At 38.8% G+C, this 24298-nt stretch overlaps 4 protein-coding genes across 4 annotated transcripts in view; 1 reads left to right on the plus strand and 3 right to left on the minus strand.

The window, feature by feature from the left end:
• Window positions 1–752: 752 nt before the first annotated feature.
• LOC139285122 (high affinity immunoglobulin epsilon receptor subunit alpha-like) lies at window positions 753–3843 on the minus strand. The gene is made up of 5 exons (XM_070905595.1): window positions 3819–3843; window positions 3681–3716; window positions 3137–3427; window positions 2540–2812; window positions 753–1482 (listed from the first exon to the last, which is right to left on the minus strand). The coding sequence occupies exons 1-5, from the start codon at window positions 3841–3843 to the stop codon at window positions 1211–1213; spliced, it is 897 nt and encodes a 298-aa protein (XP_070761696.1). The 3' UTR covers window positions 753–1210.
• A 1383-nt stretch (window positions 3844–5226) lies between these two features.
• rabgef1l (RAB guanine nucleotide exchange factor (GEF) 1, like) lies at window positions 5227–12246 on the minus strand. The gene is made up of 9 exons (XM_070905593.1): window positions 12129–12246; window positions 11237–11430; window positions 10920–11092; window positions 10369–10547; window positions 9695–9776; window positions 9447–9579; window positions 9237–9328; window positions 8851–9107; window positions 5227–7820 (listed from the first exon to the last, which is right to left on the minus strand). Exons 2-9 carry the CDS (start codon window positions 11407–11409, stop codon window positions 7386–7388), a joined length of 1524 nt encoding a protein of 507 aa, XP_070761694.1. The 5' UTR covers window positions 11410–11430; window positions 12129–12246; the 3' UTR covers window positions 5227–7385.
• A 4601-nt stretch (window positions 12247–16847) lies between these two features.
• LOC139285087 (caspase a-like) lies at window positions 16848–21249 on the plus strand. Its single transcript, XM_070905536.1, has 8 exons — window positions 16848–16974; window positions 18402–18686; window positions 18804–18886; window positions 19086–19262; window positions 19353–19602; window positions 19717–19887; window positions 19989–20098; window positions 20290–21249. The coding sequence occupies exons 1-8, from the start codon at window positions 16968–16970 to the stop codon at window positions 20392–20394; spliced, it is 1188 nt and encodes a 395-aa protein (XP_070761637.1). The 5' UTR covers window positions 16848–16967; the 3' UTR covers window positions 20395–21249.
• A 2866-nt stretch (window positions 21250–24115) lies between these two features.
• Window positions 24116–24298, minus strand: part of stx1a (syntaxin 1A (brain)) — a 52660-nt gene continuing 52477 nt past the window's right edge. Inside the window, exon 10 of the mRNA XM_070905296.1 lies at window positions 24116–24271. Coding sequence (XP_070761397.1) covers window positions 24194–24271 — 78 coding nt within the window. The 3' untranslated portion in view covers window positions 24116–24193. The remainder of the gene's footprint in view (window positions 24272–24298) is intronic.

A 24298-nucleotide genomic window follows, 5' to 3' on the forward strand; every position in this document is an offset into this window, starting at 1 on the left:
ACATCATATATAGAGCACTACAAAAACATCCATATAACAACCCCAAACTATCTAATGGTCAAAAAACAAAAAACAAAATAATCAAAAAAAAAAACAATAGTGCTCTGTGTATTATAAAATTATAGGATTTCTATTTATGATAATTTACCCAGTATCAGTGTACATATATGAAACTGTTGTGCTTGTAGTCCGAGAGCGAGACAGTGTGCAGGGGGTTTTGTTATTTTTATTCAAGTTGTGCTTCCCACCAATGCACCTATGATACATTCAGGTGTGCATAAATTTTTTCAGTTTTTCGAAGTGTTCCTGAACATTGCCTTTACTCCTTCAAACCCATATCTCTTAAGTATTTATTGATGGTATACCTGCCATGACCCCATGCCACCCGTACCTCACTTGTCTGACCCCAAAAAAAGGTCCTTCACCACCTCATATTTTGTTCTTCCCATCTTCCTCCTCTTTGTACGCTGCTGTCTTTGTTGCACTCTGACCTCTGCTTCCTGTCCTGTCTCCACTATCACTGATGACCATGGCTATCTATATCTAATTGCAAAAAAAGAGATATACAAATATATTATGTATGTGTTAAGTATACAGAGAATATCACTGTGACCTATAACTGTATTATTACTCTTACTGTAAATCTACTGTCCATGTTAATATACCAATTCTTCTAATATGTAAGCAGTATTGCTGTACAATAGGGTTGTAAAGAAAGATTGTGTTCATTGAAAATAAAATCCAGCAGTACATATTATTTATGGAATGCTTTATTTGCTTTACCCAATATGGTATCAGTTACACATCAGTCAATCAATCATCAGTCAATCAGGATCTTTAGGATCATTCATTTCTGCAGTGGTCTGTAATGTATGGTAAGTTTTCACTTAAGGACAGTGTCTGAAGAGTCTTCAATAAAAGAAACACTTGCAGTGGATCTGTGAGGGGAGGGCCGGGCTACTGTTGGCTCAGTTGCAGGAGGCAGGAGAGGTCTGGGGAGGAGTTTGGGGGCGTTAAAGGCTGTGGGGTTCTGGGATGAAGAATTAGAGGCATCATTGTCCGTGGTCTTTTTGGGCCGGAGACCAAGTTGACCTCAGAAGTTTCACAACTGCTGCACAATGTTTCATTATGTTGACAATTCAGGAAGAGGATAGGGTTTAAACTTTTAGTCGAGGAGAGCAGGTTGCATTTACTTCTAATGACCTGCCACTTAACGCCCAAAGCTTTTGGGCTCACTCCACCTAGAGAGGTTCAACTCAGGCACCTTGGCCTTGCAGCTGTACTGGCCTGGAGTCCGTTGGACCTCATCATGGTTTTCAGAGGTTGATGTTCCCAGCCGGCTGTTATCCTTGTAGAAATAGTACTGTATTGGAGGGGCAGGAGCAGGAGCGTTGTATTTGAGGTTGCAGATGAGCTTCATCCTATTTATTGCAATCAGCACAGCATCTGCAACAATCTCCAATCTTGGCTGCGTCAGAACCTCTGAGATAGAGCCACAGGAGAGAAAACATTGAAATAGTTTAAAATAATTTCCAGAGAATATTGTCTTCCCTATTGTTTGTTGGGAATTAATTAGGAATATAGGAACATTTTGACATTTTGGGGAGCACACAGAAATACTTTATTGAGCCCCGGGGGGAAATTGTACAGTACCGGTGGTCCCATTCAAGAGTAAAAGTAGCATCATTTAGAGCTAAAAGTATGTACAAAATATAAAAATAAGACATAGAAAATAAAAAATAAAAAATATACACATTTGATGAGAAGATCGATACCACTCTCATATCTGTACACAAAATATGTAGCTACAGCCAGCAGCTGTTTAGCTTAGCTTAGCATAAAGACTGGGAGAAACAGCTAGCCTGGCACTCTCCAAAGGTAACAAAATCCTCCAAACAGCACCTCTGAAGCTCACAAATGAACACGTTATATTTAGTTTGTTTAATCCATACAAAAAATTGAAGTACTGTGAGAGATGTTGGTAAGCTTTTGTTACTTTGGACAAAGCTAGCTGTTTTCACCATGTTTCCTGTCTTTGCGCTAAGCTAAACTAACACGCTGCTAGCTGTGGCCTTATATTTACCATTCAGTATAGGTGTAAAAACAACTATTTGTGGTTTTACAGGTGGTTAAACAGTATGTGGCACTATTTCTAGGCCGGGCGAAGTGACTTCCCAAAGTCTGACAACAAGACTCCACCAAGTAACAAAATCACTGCTCCAGGCATAGAAATAGTCCAGCTCATAACATCCCGAAACCACAAAGTTTTGTTTTTTTACGCTCATAAAAAAACAAGATATAACGTGTTCATTAGTGAGCTTTAGAGGTGACAAGCCAGACTGTTTCCCCCTTATGCTAAGCTATGTTTAGCCGGCCGTAGATATTGAATGGAAAGATATGAGAGTGGTATCGATCTTCTCATCTAACTCTTGGCAAGAAAGTGAATAAGTGCATTTCCCAAAGTGTCGAAATATTCTTTTAACATGTGACCTGCAACCACAACCAAACTCAGCATATGCAACCCATTGTGTAAACTCACCTAAGACCTCCACTGGAGTGACCGCTGAAATTACAGAGCGTGTATAGCCGTCTACGTCCCAGGAAGCCCTACAAGAATATTTTCCTTGGTCCTCGAGGGTCAAGTTGGTCAGGTAGAGATGTGGGTTGAGGCCTTTTTGTCTCAGAACTTCAACGCCATCTTTGTACAGAATCACCTCATGAAGTTGGGGTTTGTTTCGGATGCGACATGTGACCATCAAGGTGTCTCCGACAAAGCTGGGACGCGGTGGGACTTGCAGGATAGCCCACCCTCCTGAACGAAGATTGCAGAGAGGAAAGTTACCTTGGAATCAGATCCTGTTCTCTTGTATTGATATACACAATAATAAAACAAGGCAATGGCAGCATGTTTGAGAAGTCTTGTGAGACTAAATCATTCAAATTTGTCACTATATCTAAAAACAAATGCACAATCAGTCATACAGCCATACAATGCTTAAAAGAAGTTCAGGGCAGCAAGAGTTTGGTGGTCCCCAATTATCTGTGTTAACAGGAGTAGCAGAAGTAGGAAAAAGAGGAAGGAGTCCTGAAATGGAATCAAGGAGATTTCTAATGATACTGATAAACAAGATCTCACCATCAACGTTGATCTCCACAGGCAGACTTTTGAGGCTTAATATGTCTCCCACAATTGTGTCCCTCGCTCCCTGGCAGTAAAATTTCCCACTCTCTTTAATATGGGCTTTCCACAGAATGAGGTTCTCCCCTTTCTGTGGGAGCTGCTTAGATTCTCTGAACCACCGGTAACTCCAGGTTGCCTGGTTGGGATCAGAAATGCTGCATTTCAGCTCGACACTCTCCCCAGAGAAGATACTTGACTCCCCTGACACCATCTCCAGTACAGCCTGGATTGAGGTCGCAGGGGGATCTATGGAGACAAACACATAAACGTTTGCTAGGGAGGAATATATCCCAAAAGAATCTAAATCGTCTGTACACTGTTTCGATTATGAATGTCAATGTGTAACTCATCTAGTTAATATCACATAATATCTGTTCAGCAGAAACATAAGCTAACATACTGATTCTATTGATACAGTATACAGTATGTATACAAATATTAACATTATGTTATGCAAAGTTGTTCTGTATTTTTAATTCTAAGAATATTTGGTACACACCCTCAGGTACCACAAGCTGTGGCAGTGTTGAAAGAACTGAAAAAGGAAAATAATCGAGCATAAGACAAATGAATCAGATACGAATATTTTAAACACAATGTTAGATTCTTGAGATATTGAGATCTGAAGGAAACTCACCAAGGAGGGTAATGAGCGTGTCCATTTTGGTGAATCTGTTTGTGAGAAGCACACACTGAGGGACAATCTTTTATTTCTAATGGGGAGGGAAGTGAAAGTGATGTTTTTTCTGAGCTTGAACATATCACGTGGGATATCCATTTTTTCACCCAAACACTTCCATTTCTGAGCTAAGTTACGTTTTTTGATTTTAAACACTAAGCAACTTTTATGGGACCGCATGAGGTTTTCCTTTTTTCAAAAACAAAAAAATTAACAACATCGGGTGAATGACAGTATAAGGGACCGTCATCTTTCACCATATCAAAGTTAATGGAATTTATGAATATAGTAGTATTGATGTGGCCAATATTTTCTGTTTCCCACAAACGAATGCTATAAGTTATTTCTTCATTTCTACTTAATTTACTTGACCCCATGTGAGGTATACCTCAATCCTGGAAACCAGTGAAAACAGGGAAGTGAAAGTAACACATTCTGAGTTTCAGTTGATTATTATTTTGAATCCCTCTCCGATGAGATGAGATTGAATAAACTCAGTAATCTAAGGAAATTCTATTAGTTATACTTATGAAACACTATTTTATTTTGGTGTTATATGTTGTATTTCAAACATTTATACTTAAGGTCCCATTCACATTGAGGTTGAAGGAGTTATTGGCTGTGAGAAGCTCCCTTCCTAAAGAATTTGTAATGTAAGTGATGGGGGTCAAAATTCACAGTCCTTGTTCTGTGTAAAATCGACTAAACTGATCTTAAGTTCAGTCAAAGTTTATTTGAGGCTTCAGCAGTCTGAGTTAGACAAATCAACTGAGTATCTTCCAAACTTAGTCATTTTAGTACAGAATTTCACTTTGGAAGATACCCACTTGATTACTACTTCATGAATACATTCTTAACAAAATGACATTTAACGCTTATTATTTTTATATTATGAATATAACATAGTGTATGTTATAGATGTAGAAACCTATCCCTGCTTTACTAGGACTCTTGACTGCCTCAATAAGGCTGTTGAGTTACACTACTTTGCACATGTTTGCACAAATCATGTACATTGCCTAACTGAAATACATTTGTACATAGCTTTTGAATGTCATTTATTTATTACTGTTTTATTCATTTGAAATAGTTCTTCAACTGTTTCCTTCCTCTTTGTTGTTTTGTGCTGCTGTAAAAGTTGTAACATTGAAATTACTTAAGTTCACAAGTTTATCTGAAAGAGCCTTTTGACCATTTCCAAAATGGGGAAGAAGGTTCATGACTTCCAGAAAAATGTTGTATTTCTCCTTTTCCCTCTCTCCACTATGGAATAGACCTATACAATTAAATTCTCAGTGCCTTAACTTGCAAGCTTGCAAAATCATGACAGCCATGTGAAACAGGATGAACAGGAACTGCACACGACTGCATTTTCAATGTTTATTAATCTTCATCACACACCCATAGATGCAATTAAACAATACTGCCCCAATAAGTTACATTTAAATAAAAGACAGTATTGAGTTACTTTCTCCCAAGTGATAAAATAACAAACCTATAAGGTTACAAAGATGAACTTCTTTAAAATACCTGATAAATGGCTTCTGCATACAGTGCAATATTAAGTTATTCAAGCTATTGTTTAAGTTTGCATTAAACATTTTTTCTCAAACTAAATCAGACAGCAAGTGACTATAATGTTGCAAATAAGAATAACAAAAGATTGAAATCTAGCAACATAAGGAAATATTAGCTCAAGAGCAACAAAAATACAACTCTCCCAAACATTTTCCTCTGCCGAATACAAAGACAGTTGAAATTCGTCTGCGTAGCAACAGCCCACAACACCGTTTTCACCAATTATCCTTTCAACTGAATAGAGAAATTACTTCCTTCATTAAATGTACTTCTGAATTAAGAGCTTTCTAAATCAAACATTAGAAAAGTGCAAACTAAAATTTAATTGGTAATGTTATGTTGATTCTTCTGCACTAGTAAAGCAACCAGCTTTAGGAGTGTGATTACAAGGAAACAGCATCATCTTTGTCTTCTTACCTACTTAACAGCTTCTACAGCAAAAAAGAAAAAAAGAAATCATCTAAAAACTGTTTTTTTTTTTAATTTATGGGACATGCTTATGACACTCTTGTAAAGATAAACGAATAGATGAAAATTTTACTGTTCAATCATTAGAATTCACGTAACATGTCTTCAAGCAATGTTCTTTACTACTGTAAATATTACAGGATTAATGTCTCCTATTGCACCCAAAAGAATTGATACCTGTCACTCTATAGAAAAATAAAATCACCTCTGTACATCCAGCTTATGACTGGAGTGAGACGTCTGGCATGACAACAAGACTACAATATCCATACACACATCGGGAGGACTTAATGATTTGTCGACATTAGCGTAACATGTCCATGCAACACACATTCACATTCACACACACTTTCCTGCATGCACAACTGCCACACACACACACACACACCTCTTTCTCTCTGGATATTTCTCCGCAGGGCAGGGAACATACACAGTAAATACCGCACAAATCAAGAGCATGAGCTATTTTGGTGAGGGGAAGTTCAATTTTGCAAAATTCTGATTTCTCAATTTCCTTTCCCAAAAACATGTTTCACTGAAAATTCCTGTTAAGTTGGGAAGTAAGTTTCTGCGGGTCACTTTGAGCCTTCAATCTATACCTGGAGACATCACAGCAAAATAACAAAAACTTGGTCTGAAAAGTTGTGAATAACACAAACATGTTTAAAAATCACATCCAATCATTTATCCCGACTGCACAAATGTAACAACAATAACAAGGATGAAGAAGGACTGAGGTACTGAAGATGTGGGTGACCAACACGTGTTCAGGAAGAGCTTGGAGTGGAGTCAGTCTGCTCCTTTGCACTATAAGGAGCCAGTTGAGGTGGTCTGGGCATCTTGTCAGGGTGCCTCCTGGACTCTGTGGAAGGTTTCCCTGCACGTCTCACTAGGAGGTGAACTTAGCTTGGCACAAACACTGGAAGCAAGGGGAAACAGCTAGCTGGCTCCGTCCACAGGCAACAAAATTCAGCTACTAGCACCTCTAAAGCTCACAAAGCACCAACACTTAGGTTTTTGTACAAACTAAACAGACAAGATATAATGTGTTAATCTGTGAGCTTTAGAGGTACTGGTAGGACAATTTTGGTTATATTTGGAAAGAGCCAGGCTAGGCTAACCCAGTTTCCCTGTTTACAGCCTTTATGCTGAGGTAAGCCAACAGGCTGCAACTTCATGTTTACCAAACAGACATGAGAGTGGTTATTGATCTTCTCATCTAACTCTCTGCAAAAAGCGAATAAATGTGCTTCCCAAAATGCTAAACTACTCCTTAAATTCAATAGTTCTGTTACTGTTCAGTGTAGTTTCAGGGCCTCGAGGACAATAGATGGATGGTATACAAATGGCTGGAGTGGAAATGGGATCCATATTGGATGGCTGCTGTATGTGCGTACGGACAGCAAAGTTGAACAGCAGGGAAAAGGGGGAGGGCGGAGTAAAGCCTCTAAGGATTGTTTTAGAGCACAGCTCTTCACATCAACCAGCAAACACTTGTGGTTGCAGTGGTGGGGGCAGGAGCTCATTCTCGACATTATCAGCGTCAATCGCTGATGATGCTGCTGCAGACGTTGTCCCACTAGCTGTGGTTGCAGTAGGGTTTTGTGTTTCTGGTGGAAAGCTCTCCAGAACGCTCTGCACCTTCTGCTCCACTTCGTCCGTCCAGTCGATGAGGTCGCTCTCCAGCTGGCGAGCCTTCTCCATGACCCGCTCCTGCCTTTCCCCAAGCCCTGTCAGCAAGTCCAGCCGTTTGTGGACCTGACTGAGAGCTGCACTGCCTGGGGAGCAGGAGGAAGCTCCAGTGGCCTGTGGCCAGTGGGGGGATGCCTGGCCTGACATGTAGAGCTCAAACTCCTCAGAGCTCAGGTTCAGAGACTGGCCGTCCAGCTTCTCAATGAAGGCCACCGCACAGCACTGGGGAGAGGGGATGTGGAGGATCATTAAAAGAAAGTCTCATTTATGGACGCCATCAGTCTGTGATATCAAATTCACTTGGATGAAAACATTTCTTTTTTGGCATTTTGCCTTTATTGGATTGTTGACAGTTGGGCCAGACAGGAATCGAGGGTAGAGAGGCGAGGGATTTGGCATGATATGCGACTCAACCACTCGCCCTTGCAGGATGCCCCACACTCACTCACTTTTTAGAACGTGAGCAATTTACACTTACAGAAATTTCAAAATAAAAGCAGTTGTTGACCCATCAGAAGACATTAGAAGAATAGCAGACCAAAAAGCTGCAACACTTTTAAGATTTTTAAAAAAGACTTTATATGTAGAATACTAGTGGGACAGCCAGGACTAAGGCAGGGGACCTTTGTTGCTTGTTGTTCCCCATCTCTCTCTGCCCTCATTTCCTGTCATCTCTCTATGGTGTCGCTCTAATAAAAGCATAAAATGCCCAAAAACCACTTAAAGACCACTTTAAGCTTTGAATGTTTCAGATACTTTTCCCAGGTGGTGATTTGTGACAAAGGGCTGTAGTTGACTTCTTTTTAACAGTAACTGTCCTTTTGCTCCCAGAGCATAGGAGTGAATAACAGTACAGTGAAGCAAGAGCTTTTCAAAATAAAGCCATAAGAAATGTCATGCAAAATGTTGTGTGCAGTCTAATTCAACAGTCCTGCAATAAATCCTCTTTTCATGAAGGTTATAATGTTCAGTTTTCATTGAGTTTTGTGTTGATTCAACTTTATGATCATTTTGGAGGATGTAGTTTGTTGTGCTGTTGAACTGTACTGAATTATACAGAGATGTGTTTCTATTATTTAGCCTACCCTCATTGATATAAATGGGATGGACAAAATAACAGAAACACCAGTCAGTATAACACCACACAATTAAACAGCACCACAGCTTCTTTGAAAATGTGGAAATATGGAGACTCAGAGACATACACAGATAAACCACATAAATGCAAGCAAGCATGTACTGATTTTCTCACCAGATTAGTGAAGTAGTAACCATCCTCTCCAGTCATGAGTCTGCTGGGGTTGCTGAAGCGGGTGATATACTGGATGTTGGACTGCAGTCGCGGAGGGTTTGCTTTCAGCACAATGTATATGAGCGTGGGGAGGAAGTCATCTGCAGACGCAGCCTCTTTCTTGCTGACTTTGATGGCATTGAAGATGTGCTTGCTGCAACGAGTGATGCACCCCAGCTTGTCCTTGGGCACGCGCTTCGAATCCATTTCAATCACATCTGAAATGATGATGAGATTTGAGAAGATAACAAATTGTTAATCTGAAAATCTTACTGTATTTCTAGCGCTATGGTAGTGAGGTGATCTCCTACCATGGCCTTCTGAAAAACAAACCCAATGAGACTTACCTGTGATGGCTTTGACTACACTGTCAGACACCACAGGGATCTCCTCATCTACAGGAACACACAGCATCTCAATCGTGACCCAATGCAAGGATCTGTAACAGAGCACAACAAGTAACTCTCAGTTGCAATTATGTTTCCTTGTGCTCAGAGGGAATGCAGAGATTAATGACTACTAGAGTTTACTCACTATTACAACTTTTCTTTGCTAACCTGATTCTCTTCTGAATGGCCAGGTCTTTCTTCTCATCGTCTGTGGTCTCAGGACAGAAGACTTCCTTGTAGAGACGAGTCATCATGTACTTCTCTACTTCATCCATAATGCTCTCTACATGTTCTGACGAACCTAGAAACAGAATAACAAAGAACAAAGATATACAGAGCAAAGATATTATACACTGTATAATGTGATATTCACTGATTATGGCCGATTCTTCTTGAGTGTAAGAGTTAAGCAGCACCTTTGAACTGGGTCTGGAGGCGTTCTGAGAGGTTCTGGTAGAAGTCCTGCACACACTCTGACAGCTCATCAGCACCCATGTCCTGAATAAGGAATGGAAATGAACAAGTCAGATCAGATTGAATTGAATTTCAGCTTAACAAATACACTAATGGCACAGGAACAGATATCAAAATCAAGCCCAAATATGTCGGAGTGATATATTGTGCATAATTTTGATTTTGAGAATTACAATTTCAAGATCATTTAAAAAGGACAAATAGTTAATATATAACAAAGTGAATATATAAAAACTTCTGCAATGACTGATGGAGTATATTTCCCCATTATATATTAACAAAAACTTTGTGACAGTCAGCTTCTCACAGGGAAGCATTCAAGGTTTCACAGGCTGCAGAACAAATGTTTAAGGTATTTGGCAATGTCATGCAAAAAATAATATGCTTAATGTTTTTAGCATTTGAGTTGACACGCAATCGCAACGAATTGGAAACTATCAGCATTGCTATCAGTGCTGTCTGAGTAAAAACACAATCTTAAACCAAAAATAAATTAAAGCCAACGTAATTTGTCCACAGGTCTGGACTTGCACAACTATTGATGCATAAGAATTAAATGGTTCCTACAAGGTTATTTCACCCACGAAAACACAATTAGTATTCCAGTTTGGCTCACCCGCTTATAGACCATGCTCTCAGTGAAGGCCCGGCACTGTTTGAAGATCTCCCTGCCAGACTTCAGAGGCTTGAGAAAATCAATGAACTCCCGTGTTGCATGGTCGCTGTCCACTGAGGAATGCCGGCTTGCGGAGGAGCTAGGGCTTGGGCTGGACTGTGTGTCAAAAGGAGCAGCATCTGAGGGAAGACATTAATGTTACTTTAATCAAAACTACCAACACTTAATTTTCTCCTAATATCCCTGACCACATGCAGTAGTGGTGCTTTGTGCGGTAGTCTAATAGCCTCTTTTAACAACAATGTCTGTAAATTATCAAGCTAAAAATCTATGGAATATAGTGAACTAAAAAAAAAACAAAGTGAAAGTTTTGGTGACCTTCAGATGAGATTTTGTTTCTTAATGTTTTTCCAGAAAAGCATGTCACCAGAACCAGTTCCGCATAAAATGCAGAAGGAGTTTTATAAACAACAAGCATTATGCACATTAAGCACAATGTATAATGAATAGAAATATCACTATCGCTTGATAGTATGTGCAATAGTATGTACCTTTTTTTGGTGGTGTTTTTGAGGAAGGAGTAAAAAACTTTGTGACTGTGTTGACTTTGCTGGACTTTTCCTTAGTTTTTCTTTCCTCAAACTTGCTGAAGGGTGTGATGGTAGACTGTGGTTGGGCCTTCTGATGTCTGCTTGCATAAGCTTCCTCTTCCTCTCTCTGCAGCCTGGGAGGGAAAAGACAGCACAACTGTTATAGCTGTCAGATGGACACACGGGCACAAGAGCAAGCCAACAAAATTAAGAGGTAACAAATGCAGTATTTGCCTTTTAGGAATAATTGTACACATGGCACATAGAAACAGACAAACCTCTCAGCAAGTGCCCAGTCTTCTTGAATCTGTTTTTGCTTTTCTCGCTGATTTTCCTCTCGCCAGCACTTTGAGCACAGGCCCTGCCAACCAGTGTTGCCATAAAAACCACATCCTTTCTTGCAAAGCAGCTCTGATTGGTCCAGATGGATCCCACGTCGCTGGCTCATCATCCTTTACCTAAGTTAAGAAGACTGTTGGGGGAACCACAAAACAGAAAACCTTAACAACCAGAACAGTGAGTCCGACTAGAAATCAAAATGGTGCATTGTCGTGTGTAGAAATGACAGGTCCCTCTGCTCTTTAATACATTTTGCCATTCAAAATTGCTACCAACTTCCTACATCGTTGACCCAAGTCCAAATGTCACCACAAATCCAGCTAATTTAGCTTAACTTAACGCGACAATAACTTAACCGACAGTAAATGTTTAGGTTAATCAAGGCCCTGACAGCTCTAATTGGTTTTATTTTTGGGGGTCAATACATCTGTTAAAACAGAATATCTCCGGCTACGACCTGTGTACTTGTTAGCATTAGCTAATAGCCAGTAGCTGACCCTCACAGTAAGTTACTGAACTGACAGAGCAGATACCCTAAAACAGAATATCCTCTCAAAACAGCGTTTTCCCTTAACAGTTACTTCTTGTCAATCTGAAATCTGATTATATTGTTGTAAAGTTAGATAACGTTAAATATGTGTGTTCGTGCTGCAAAGTTTGCTTCATACTCAAAATCGCGAAATCAACAAGCTAATCTACAGCTAGCTAACCTAGCAGTGTTTATCTAGGCTAATTATAGAGCTAACCTAGCTAGCTAACGTAACTAGCTAAATTAACGTTATGTTAATGAACATGCTCTAGGTTGGCTACGTGAATTTTGTGTCAACATACACTCTCATTCGCAGAGTCAAAAAGCGATCGTGTAACCTTATCGTCGCTCCAGCTCCAGTCTACTGTTGGCGGATGTTTACATTAGCAAAGCAGCTAGCTTTGTCCCACAGCCATTTTGTCTGTCAGTTGTTTTCTTCTTCACTGATTTCTTCCTGTATGTTTAAAATTGGGATAAATGGTATAACGCCACCTAGCGTTACCACATCGCAATAGCTCATATTATTCCTTAGATTGTACAGAATGGCGTTGTTAATCATTCTCATTTGCTATAAATAATTACATTAAAACTTACCCAGTTAAACTGAGCCCTTACATATCTTTTGCTGGTCTGTTCACCCAAATTACAACAAGGCCAGTCTACACGCACACACACGCTATTGAGACTGTAATGCTCATTGTAAAGAATTCTAAACTGTGGGATGGATAAGAGCTGAGATTTGGTTTTGAATTTAATTTGAATGGTGAAGCTGGTATAGGATCTACATTGCAAAATTTGGCCAGAGGGTGGAGTCAGATTAAAGTGACCTATATAAAAGGGTTACAAGGTTTTTTTTACTTGAGCAAAACAAACAAAAAAGGCCAATATCCCAAGAGATACTTTCAGTGCTTTTATGTTGAGGGATCAAAAGTAAAAGTCCTCATTATGCAGAATGGCCCCTTTCATACTCGTATGTGATGCGTATTATATTACTGCTGCATTAACATGTAAACATTATTTTAATGTGGTAGCTGGTTGAGGTGAAGCTATTTTGAAGTACTTAATATACCAATTGCATAGTTGTTTAACTGTAACAATGCATTTTTTGTTTTCTTTTTAATACCTAAACTGGAAATAAAAAGGAAAACAATGTATACTTCCTAAACAATGTCTGTAACAATGTACACTATCTTTATATGAGGAATTTTGTATGTAGCTTAAAATTTCAATCTAATTTAAAATAAATGCAGTCGCAGAAGAAGGATTTAGATCCTTTTACTTGACACCACATTGTGAAAATACTCCATTACAAGTAAAAGTCACTCAACAAGTACGGAATATCATCTGCAAAATGTACTCATTATGCAGCAGAATGCTATTTCATTACATATTATATTATTGGATCAATATTACTGATGCATAAACCTGTAAGCAGCATTGTAATGTAGCTGGTAGGTTATATACTGTTAGGTGTTTAATCTACAGCAGTGCATCATATTTCTGAGGTGGTCATTTGTTTTGTATAACATCTCAATCTGCAAAGTAACAAATAACAATAGCAGTCAGATAAATGTAGTGGAGTAGAAGCATAACGTATAATAAAAGCAGAAAGTTGAAATACTTGGTACAAAGTTATTCTTTACCACTGAGAAGAACAACATAGTAAAGAGGGTTTTGTCTCCATGGGGAAGAAAGGAGGAGACAATGCAGGAGAAGCAGAGACGTTGGACTTCCGGTCAACATCTGGCCACACAAGCCAGATGTTTCCGCGTTGTTTGGAGCAGCCTATGACAATAGTAAAAAAAATAACCAACTGTTAATAGCTAGTTACTTTAAGTAGATTATTTCAACGTGAACACATCCAAGTAAAGCTTTCCGCCCTGGATCGTCCCTACACGTAGGGAGGAGTTGATAAACTCGTCGGACTCTTTGGACGACTCGGTGACACGAGGTTTATGAGTGATGGCAGGTAAGACGATTTGTGGTCTAAAATGCACGTTGCTAACAACCGTAAAGGTAACACTCGAGTTATAAGTCGGCGGTAATTAAATACTGGCGTAAGAAAGTGATCTATGGGTGTCTAGACTGTAAAGAGGCGTAGGATTCATTTTTTTGTCTTTGATCAATACTGATAATATTTGCTCTCGCTTACCGATGATTATATAGCCTAACTTTACTTGGCGAGTAAAACAAAGCAGGTTTAAAGTCAAGTTGAACTTTGAGGCCACCTGGACGGGTCCACATTAAGCACACAGCTGCGGGATACACGAACTCCTCAAATGAGTGCAAGGCAATGAGGAAACAAACTATTCAGAGTTTAAAATGGCCATCCTCAAATCAGTCAAACACCAGAAAAGACAGTGTGTTCACACAATACTTGAATCTCATGTGGCTTCTCAATAAATGGTCTTGATACTGCAGATAAATTATCTGCTTTTTCTTTTTTCCCTTTTTGGTTTCACTTTGACTCGCTTGTTGCTCACACCCGCCTCACTTTAAACTACTTGAGTCCCATTTATGAAGAAGAGAAAACAACCGATTTACATGCTCTTCAACCATAAACCCCAAATTTTATTGTAAGCACAAGAAGTGTTTGTGGTACAACTATGAACACACTTTCCCTACATTCATTCCACTGGAGGAAAGCAACAATACAACCTACTTATGTACAATTCTGAGGTACTTGTACTCAACCTGAGTATTTCTATTTTATACTACTTTATAGTTTTTTTTTTTTTTTTACTACAGTATGTTTCCTGACAGCAATAGTTACCATGCTGATCAAGATTTTAAATGATCAGCTTATAAAATATGATGCATTGTTTTGGATTAATTACAATTAGCTCCACGTTGAGCAGTAACAACACTGAAATGGGGGTAGCTCTGCATAATGAGTACTTTTATCTTTAATACTTTAGGTAGATTTTAATGATAATACTTTATTTACTTAAATTTCACTGCAGTTGGATTTTGCAGGACTTTTATTTGTAATGGAGTATTTTTACAGGATGGTATTGAAAGTTGCACAAGAATGAGTTCTTCCACCACTGACCCACTTTTTTTGTGTGTATAATTTCTACTGTAGTTAGTGGTCTAGTAGGTTTTACTGAGGCCTTCAGACACATTTGGTAAATATTTGAATGTCATATTCATATTTAGAACCTTAAAACACCTCAAGAAGTCAAAATATTAGTTGGGCCTTTATTTAATTTAATTTTTGGTTTCACAATGATTCCTGTAGATAAGTGAGTTTGTAGGTAATGTGTCAAGAAAAGTCAGTCAATTGTATGACTTGTTCATCTTTACTACACCATCTCTTGAGTAACCTAAAATTCGGAGGTATCTTTTCCATAGTTTATATACTTTCTTCCAGATCAGCTTTCCAAGGTGAGGAGTAAGTTTGTGGATAAGGCGTCCAAAGAACTCATCAGTCAGCTCCTGGACGACCTTTTAGAGGACGGTGTCTTGAACGATGGGGAGAAAGACTCAGTACTTGAGGAGAACAATAGCAGAGCAGACAAGGCACGCGGCCTCATTGACATGGTGAAGAAGAAAGGATATGAAGCCAGCATGAGGATGATCGCTCACCTTGAAAGCAGAGATCCGACACTTCACTCCACCTTGGGTCTGTCCCCTCAACCTGTGTAACCAGGTGAGCTGGCATACTTCAGTGGAGCTGCTCAACACTAATGAGCTAAGGAGACCTTTATCCTAATTGTATTCAAGTAGTGTGACAAACTAATATTGTACCTTGACAATGTCATGTTCAAATCTATGGTAGACAAATAGAGGAGGTAAAATGTGACCAAAACCAACAACGCAGTCGTCAGTCTCTCAATACTTTCTGACTTCCCTGCTCTGTCTGAGGCACTCAGCCCAAAGCCCACTGGTTCCTACTGAAGACAAGAATCTTTTATAAACTGGTGTCAAACATATAATTTATTTTTTTAAGAAAAACACAGTCATTTCCTAAAACAGCTGGGCAGTAGTTTTTTTTTAGCAAACACTATTCAAAACAAGAGTAAATAGTGCATTTTGTGAGGGACTATTTTCAGCTGCAGATTAATACACCGTCTTTACAGCAGCAGAAAATTCTTGTTCAATTAATGGATCAATTGTTGGTTTTGGTCTTTTTAATGGGATTTGTTGACAATCATAAAAATATGTATCACCATGATTTTGAACAGTAGTCTGATGGCAGTGATGTCGTGCTTTGCTGTTTCCAGCCACAGTGTCTCAAGAGGAGCAGAGCTGGTCATTCACACTCATCCCTCCCGCTGATGCATTGTGGACGGAGAAGATGAAGAATGGAGATGCTCATCAATGTATTATTTATAATAAATTCTAATGCAATTTTTAAAGCCATATTAGATAAATGAGTCGGCATCGCTCTATATGTGAAAGATATATAGTTTTACTGCAAAAGAATCCCATTAAGTCAGCTCTTGCCCCCACACAAGGTGCATTCATTAACTTAAATTCCTTAATTGTATCTGTACATTGTAGTATTGTAATATTTTGTAGTATACACTGTCTTGACATTCTTCCAAAAGAAAAAGGTTTTATTTTGCTTAAAGTGACTTAAAATGTAATTACATGGGACCCCATCTCAATCATTTTTAATTCAATTGTAATTATATTTGCGCAATGGTTCTTTGAGCATGATTCATAATATTTACTTGTCTGCAATCTGGTTTCATTAAAACTTTATGGGGGAAAAAACAAACTTGTGTGCCTATTTTTTCTTTTGGTATCACTATGAAACTCTAAACATTTCTGTTGTAGGTTACTGTTATAGTCAGTATAAAAGCTGTGTTAAGTTACAGTCTCAACTATTTCAAACCGTTGGGTTTAAGATCAGCTCACACAAAGATGTAGGCTACAGTAGGCTGCACCATTTGGAGCAATGGCTCTCTCTTTAAAGCCATACTTTGTTATCCTGCAGCACTAACACCAATCTCAAGTGCCCTGTTGATCATTTGAAGTAGGTTACTTAGAGTGAAGCAGGAAACATCGCCATCATCGCCACCAGTACGCATTACGCACCGTCCCAACGCACAGGCTGCTGAAGGCTGCAGAGACTTTTCACGTGTATCTGAAAGACTTCAGTTTAAGCAATTCTGTGATACGAGATCTGAGAAATGGCAGGTAGGAGCTCACAGTCTAAATGCACTTTAATGCAAGTAATTGTGAGTTTCGGTGTCTGTTGGCGGCAACATGCGTAAAAAACGTAGATCTTCACAAGCTGTATTTACTGAAAGTGGTCTGCGTTATGAGGAGGATGGGGGATATAAATATGATTTCTTACACTTACTCTGTTTTACAAAGGCTGTCAAAGAAAAGTATTTCTACATTTTGTTGTTGTGCCACGTAGTTTCACTTTGCTGGCGCTCATGCCCGCCCTATTTTGCGCTGTTCTTTGTCCATTTAGTTATACAAGCAAAGATACTATGATGCAGTCTTGTTACGTTTTCATGATTTCGATAAAACTTTATTGTAATAATTTTTACATTACATTCACAGGCGGCTCAATGTCTGCCAATGAAAGTGTTTGTTCAGAATAAGGTGGCAAACTAAACGCGGGTTTATGGAGCTCCAAAGTCCAAAGTCCGCAGGTCAGACAATAAAGGTTTAACGTATCTGACTTCTTCTGGTTGGAAAGTTAAATACAGACATCACTGATCATTCATACTGTGATGTGAAGTTATTACAAACACATATTTACGTAATCAACTGTTCAAGAGAAGGAGGGAAACCATGGCCGCAGCTGAACGTATGAGGAGGAAGAAGAAGCGCACGAATCTCGATGAACCATCCGCCCCTTAATGAACAGGAACAGGAAGGACTTGACTACACGCAGTGTAGCTTAACTATTAGAAAAGATATGGAAGTATACAAAACATCTAGCCTACACTGGTTACACTTTATGATAAGGGCACAAACACATGCTGAAGTATTGCTCAATGATGATTTAATGCAGGAATGAATTCAGGATGTATCATGATTTTGCTGCACTATTAAGAAATTACCAAGTCACTGTGAGTTTATATTATTAGTTAATGCTTAATGGATCATCAGTTAATGACTGTTAACTCACAAACATGCTTATTTCATTTTATTATACACTCACTTACCAGTTTATTAGAAACACCTAAAAGTCTTCCATTCAACTTCATGATCATTGTGGAGGATGTAGTCTGTGGTGCTGTTCAACTGCAGTGAGAGGTGTTTCTGTTATTTTGGCCACAGCATTTATATCAATGAACAGAAACACCTCTCAGTGTGATGCAATACAATTCAGCAGCACCACAAACCGCAGCCTGCCAGTGCTGCTGAAGTATTTTTAAATCACAAATTTATTTCAGATGATTTTCTGAATTTCAACTTGTAAACAATCAAGCAGCTTATCTTTGCTGTCCACATGTGGCGATTTTGAATTTTACAGATAAACTGAACTTTTAAGTCCTCCTTTCCTTTATAGGTTGAAAATAGTTTCCTACTTCTTAGCCTCAATAAACCCATGGGGTTATATGAAAAATGTGTGTAATTGTTTTGCTTCACGTTACCTCTTCTAGATAAGGAGCTTTTCGGGGTGAGGAGTAAATTTGTGGATAAGGTGTCCAAAGAACTCATCAGTCAGCTCCTGGACGACATTTTAGAGGACGGTGTCTTGAACGATGGGGAGAAAGACTCAATACTTGAGGACAACAATAGCAGAGCAGACAAGGCACGCTGTCTCATTGACATGGTCAGAAGGAAAGGAGATGAAGCCAGCAAGAAGATGATTGCTCGTCTAAAAAGCAGAGATCCTTCACTTTACTCTGAACTGGGTCTGTCCTCTGGTCAGCCTGCTCCGCCAGGTGAGCTTACATATTTCCGCTGGAGATCCTATTTTGATTCAAAGTGACGTTAGACTTTGACATGAATACATAAAAAGAAGTACATCATTTTGAACAGAAATGTTTTGCCGTTCCCAGCTGCAGAGCCCCCGCAGGAATGGTCAACCACACTCATCCGGACCACCGAGGCTTTCTGGAGGGAGAAACAGAATGACAGAAATGTAAGTCAGTCATTAAAGACTATTATTGAGTATTCAGTTGGTTCCTGTACATCTCAGTTTACCTCACCTCGATACAAAGGTGTTGTTTGACAAGTGGGAATAAAATAGTTTTCTTATTAAAGTCTACGATGCACATATTTCTTGTAAATGGTCATGTTCAGACATGTTTAACTTTCTTCCTTTTAAATTTGTTTTTCAGATTTACCCTGCACCCAAAAGTTCCATTAGGAATCGTGTGGCTCTGCTAATCACTAATATAAAGTTTACTGATGAGAAATTCAGCAGAAAAGGAGCTGAGAAAGACAAGGAGAACATGGAGAAACTGCTCACAGCTCTAGGATACGATGTGGTGAAACACACAAACCTCACAGGAAAGGTACTTTATAATTTAAATCATTTATTTTTATTTTTGTCAGGTTGATTTTGTGATACAGTAACTTATATCTGTCTTTTTGTGTTCTCACAGGCCATCGATGATTCTATAATTGAGTTCTCTAAACATCCGAAACTCAAAGAGACAGACAGCGTGTTGGTGGTTATCATGTCTCACGGGAAACTGGGAGCTGTCCTCGGTGTCAACTGCAAAAATGAGACGTCTGGTGATGAGGAACCAGATGAGTTCCTCATAAACAACATTTACAAACACTTGGGCTCAGAGAAATGTTCGGCGCTGCTGGACAAACCCAAGATCATCATCATCCAGGCCTGCAGGGGAGGTGATTCTCATCTGTTCTCACAGATACACCAATATAAATTCATTGAGGAGTCTGCTAATGTCTTGTTTGTTGTCTCTCGTGCACTGTATTAAAAGTATGCCACATGTGTTTCAGCTGAGGGCGGATCAGTATTTGTTAATGATGGTGCAAACTCAGCCCTGGTCTGTGACGATGTGAGACAGCCTGATCCATCTCCATCTGCTGGTGAAGAAAACTTGGAGGATGATACTTTGCGATGTGTACATAAAGAAAAAGACTTCATATCTCTTCTTTCCTCCACCCCTGGTCAGTTAACATAAATATAATCAGATTTCATAACACAGTGAAGATTAACATCAATAATCTGCATTAAAAACGATATATATTTTCTGTTTCTTTCCCTCCAGATACCGTCTCATATAGACAAACAGATCGTGGGTCTCTACTTATCCAGTATGTGGTTGAGGTATTGAACACCTCTGCACATGAGGATGACATTGAGGAGCTTTTCAGAAAAGTAAGTAACTTTCTTCTGGGTGTGAAATATGCACGTATAATAGGACACAGACAAACATCTGACACTCATTTTGATAATCTAGTGGAAAGTAATATCAGTTGTGAGGCGACAACACCACACAGCAAGCAGTTATGATGATGCTCATGTTTTATTAGTCTTGCTTAGTTTCATACACTGTTTCAACCTCACAGGTCATGCAGCGCTTTGAAGACTTTTCTGTTCACACCAAAAGACAGATGCCAACCAAAGACAGATGCACCCTAACAAAGCGCTTCTACCTCTTCCCCGGCGTCTGAGACAAGATTCGCTGTTGTTGAACACAAGCTTGTAACCATGTGGTCTGTGCAGTATCATTGGAAATGTTTCCAATGATACTGCACAGACGCAACCTCGTCATTTGTTTTGTGTCTCTTTCGGCCTTGGTGATTTGTAGGAGGGGTGGGAGGCCTTTTATATGTCTGTGTCCAGGGGCCTGTTGTTTCATAATCCACCAAAGATGAAACTGAACTTTGTTATATGTGTACTTTAATCATTGCATTTATATTTTTACATATATCTGACAGTGTGTAAGGCTTTGAGTGAATGGATCATAGAGATTTTTATCCACTTGTATTCAACAGGTCGCTAACTCATGGATGCCATACAACTAGTCAACTGTTTTCCTTTGAAAAACAAAACAGGATATTGAATTATTGCCTGCACTGGACTAGAAGAGGAAGTAAATGTTCTGTGTGCTTTGACTGTGAGAAAAGGGGAACTTCAGAGTCCAGAGTTGATGGAAAGTTATGTGCCAAAAGGACACAGTTTCCTCACAAAAATGGGAAGTAAATCCTTACAATGCAAACAATTACAGAATCCCTGAGTCAGCCTTCAAAATGAAAAAAAAAAACACTTTGGCAAAGCTCCAATACAACCTGATGTACAGGTTCAACGCCTTCACTGAACTCTGGAGATAATCAATTTTTAATACTAATGTTAAGACAGATGACAGTAGAATTGAAACACTTGTTTATTTGTATAACCATTTAGGGAATATCAGGTGTTTTGACCATCTCGCTTTTCTCTAAATTATGTTACCAAGTATCCTTTAACTCATGTCATCTATGCCTACATGATAAAATGATGTATTACATTAAACATTGTTTCCACCATATGTTTTTCATATTCACACAATAATCAACCTTATAAATTATGCTGTATATAAGAATTTCAGGGATATTTTACAAGCATATCTTTTGGACCACTTTGGGAAGTCTGCATTACGGGTTGGTTGAAATTACAAAACAATGTATTTAATGTTTTTTACCAAGTGTTTTAGCAACCTTAAAATGAATTACTACATTGGTCAATAAACCAGTGGTTCTCAATGCTAGGGGCGGTATGGTTGCTAGTGGGACTTTTGTTTATACCTTACCTTTTTGGTGTAGTGTTGTTACTGCAGAGCATGCCGTGCGTCCACGCCAAAAGAGGGCTGCAGATGGACTGACTGAGCTTGTATACAAGAGGACGTTAGCCAGCCCTAGTCTCTCTTCATCCACACACAGGCAGCAGCAGGGGTCGGGGGTGGTCGAGAAATAAAATACTCAACAATATGTGAAGTCGTTACAATTAGGACAACCACAACCAACTACAACATTAAAATGCAGCTGCATGTTAATGTATAATAATAATAATCCAGTATATATAGAACTATAGCACCCTGAAAGGGGCCAGCAAATGGCTTACAAATAGAGTACTTATACTTTTGATACTCTAAGTATATTTTTGCTGAGGATTTTACATATTTACAATTCATATAAAACATAGTAGTTACAAAGTATCGAAAAGTACATGTTCTGCATAACCATCACTTTAACTTTTGAAACATTAAGCTTATAATACTTTTGTACTTTTACTTTAAGTAAGGACTTTTATTTGTTTCATTCAACTTGTACTATACAATTATTATACATGATTCACTTTTCCTGAATCGCTACAGCGGCGGACAAAGGTGCAAAGTTATGTCTCATAGTCAGAACGGCCACAATTATGAGAATAAGATCCAAGTTGAAAAATACCAGAATGTCCCTTTAATGGATTTACAGAAACATCCTGTCTCTGTGTGTGCGCTTATACAAAGCAACGCACAAACTCTGAATGTGATTTTTCAGACAAACTTTACTTGAAAAAAAAAAAACCCCAAACAAACTCAAATCAAACAAACAAAAACATGTCATCACAATACAACACAAAGGCAACAAGTTGAGTAGGCAACACGGTAACATGGTTGCAGTCTGTGCATGTCGGATGTCTCGCCAGAAATCTAAAAAGAGTCTTTTACAGGGCGACTTTGACTTCATGCTGACACTTTCACTGACTCATCAATATCACTCATCAAAATAAACAGAAGTAGCTTGACAGAAATATATGCTCCGTTTAAAGCTCGGGGTTTATAAAAAGACATAAAACAACAAGGGTTTGTCACTTACAGACCGGAATTATCAATCCAACCAGACTAGACTCAATTTTGACAGCTTATTTGAACATACTGGCAGTGTTAGAAAGCTTTATATCAGTTTACACTTTATACAAAACAAAGACACAGGTGGCTAGTAACACGCACTCTCATCCCATGACTGGCACTCAGCACGTTCAAACATGTAGCTACAAATGAAGACACACACATATCCTCTTTCACAGGTATGCATGCACTCACTCACTCACACTCAATACTGGAGCAATAGTCAGAAATGCTGCACAACCGGGAAGGTGGGATGAAGTTATTTACAGTAGCATTGCTTTCGTAACTACAAGAGATGACATTAGAAAAGTTTGGCAGTGTGATATTTCTACGAGCAAACATCCAACATGTCTTCTTTCCCCTTTGCAATAGAAATCAAAACACCACTTTACTGAACTAAACCATGCAGGGCTTTTGAAGGGAGGTCGAGGACATCGGAGAAAGTAAAAAGACTAGAAAAGATAAAGTAAATAAACAGAAGTCTATAGATAACGTGGCTTTGAAAACACTGCAGATTTTAGTTTTGCCTGTACAACACAAAATAGACATTACAACTGAATAAGTGTCATATTTGGAAGTTGGAATGTATTAGTATAGTGTTACATATCACTTAGTAACTTTTTCATTCAAGACTTCACTTTTGGAAACATCATATTGTTGACAACACTCAACACTCACAGTTTGCAGCACCACACATTTACAAAATAGCAACTCATGCGAAAACACCTCAGCTCTGTACACTGCGGGTAAAATGTGCCGTACAGTATGGAGATTGCATTCATGAAAACAGGAAACTGAAAATGTGAATCTGTTGTATTTTTGCTCTGTCGTGTGTGCGGCTGTGTGCCTTTTAGTGTGACTGTGGTTGAAGTTTAGGCCAGCATTCCCCCAACGATGGAAGCAATGACAATTCCCAGAACCACACAGCATATAATAATCATAATTTTCTTCTGCACAGTGTCAACAACAGATAAACAGTCATCCAAGGCAGCAAATGGGGAGCAGAGGAAAATGTGTTAGAAATGTCGCTTGTACTTTACTTTAACACAATATTTATAACCATCAGAACAAAATGCAGTTTGGCAGAAAAGCAGAAGAACATAATGCAGTTTGGAGAAAGACTATTTGATTTTAATGTATCTGATGATATTGTTGGAGTGTGACTATGGTTTAGAAGCATTTCTGCATCCTCTACTTATATATTATACAATAAATATTTGGTTTCTGCATTTTGTTCATACCACATTAAACAACATACAGTATATTCACACATGCCACAAATGTGAATCGTTCTCATATATATATATATATATATGCAGCTATGTGTTGCAACAAAACTCAAACTTTTCAACAGACTGCAGAACATGCACATGGCAAAGGTATGTGAATCATGACACAAAGAGACACAAAGCACAAGTTAGTTCCTCAAGGTTTTTGACAGTCTATATTAAAGTTAATGTTAAATAGTGCACAGAGGCATGTTGGACTGCCTTCAAAGCAGTAATGTAAGCCCGCTTCCTACTTATACAGTACATTTTAACTGCTGAACACATGACCCTCCTGCTCTGTCTGCTCTGTAGGGATTTCTTAGGGTCCTAACTGAGTCCAACTGCAAGGGCAATAATGAGGACGGTCAGACATACTGCAACACAACCTCCTACCAGGATCATCTTCTGGATGGGGGGGAAACAAGGTGGGCA

Source organism: Enoplosus armatus, chromosome 5, assembly GCF_043641665.1.
Source record: "Enoplosus armatus isolate fEnoArm2 chromosome 5, fEnoArm2.hap1, whole genome shotgun sequence".
Lineage (NCBI taxonomy): Eukaryota > Metazoa > Chordata > Actinopteri > Centrarchiformes > Enoplosidae > Enoplosus > Enoplosus armatus.

Bases quoted from the DNA above. Each gene is read 5' to 3' on its own strand.
- LOC139285122 (XM_070905595.1), bottom strand. From the start codon at position 3,843: ATGGACACGCTCATTACCCTCCTTG. The intron at 2,813-3,136 runs GTGAGATCTTGT...ATCTTCGTTCAG, and splicing joins TGTGGAGATCAACGTTGATG to GAGGGTGGGCTATCCTGCAA. The intron at 1,483-2,539 runs GTGAGTTTACAC...GCTCTATCTCAG, and splicing joins CACTCCAGTGGAGGTCTTAG to AGGTTCTGACGCAGCCAAGA.
- rabgef1l (XM_070905593.1), bottom strand. From the start codon at position 11,409: ATGATGAGCCAGCGACGTGGGATCCATCTGGACCAATCAGAGCTGCTT. The intron at 11,093-11,236 runs GTTTGTCTGTTT...TTTCCCTCCCAG, and splicing joins GACTGGGCACTTGCTGAGAG to GCTGCAGAGAGAGGAAGAGG. The intron at 10,548-10,919 runs GTACATACTATT...GTCTTCCCTCAG, and splicing joins AAAAACACCACCAAAAAAAG to ATGCTGCTCCTTTTGACACA.
- LOC139285087 (XM_070905536.1), top strand. The intron at 18,687-18,803 runs GTGAGCTTACAT...TGCCGTTCCCAG, and splicing joins TGGTCAGCCTGCTCCGCCAG to CTGCAGAGCCCCCGCAGGAA. The intron at 20,099-20,289 runs GTAAGTAACTTT...TCAACCTCACAG, and splicing joins TTGAGGAGCTTTTCAGAAAA to GTCATGCAGCGCTTTGAAGA.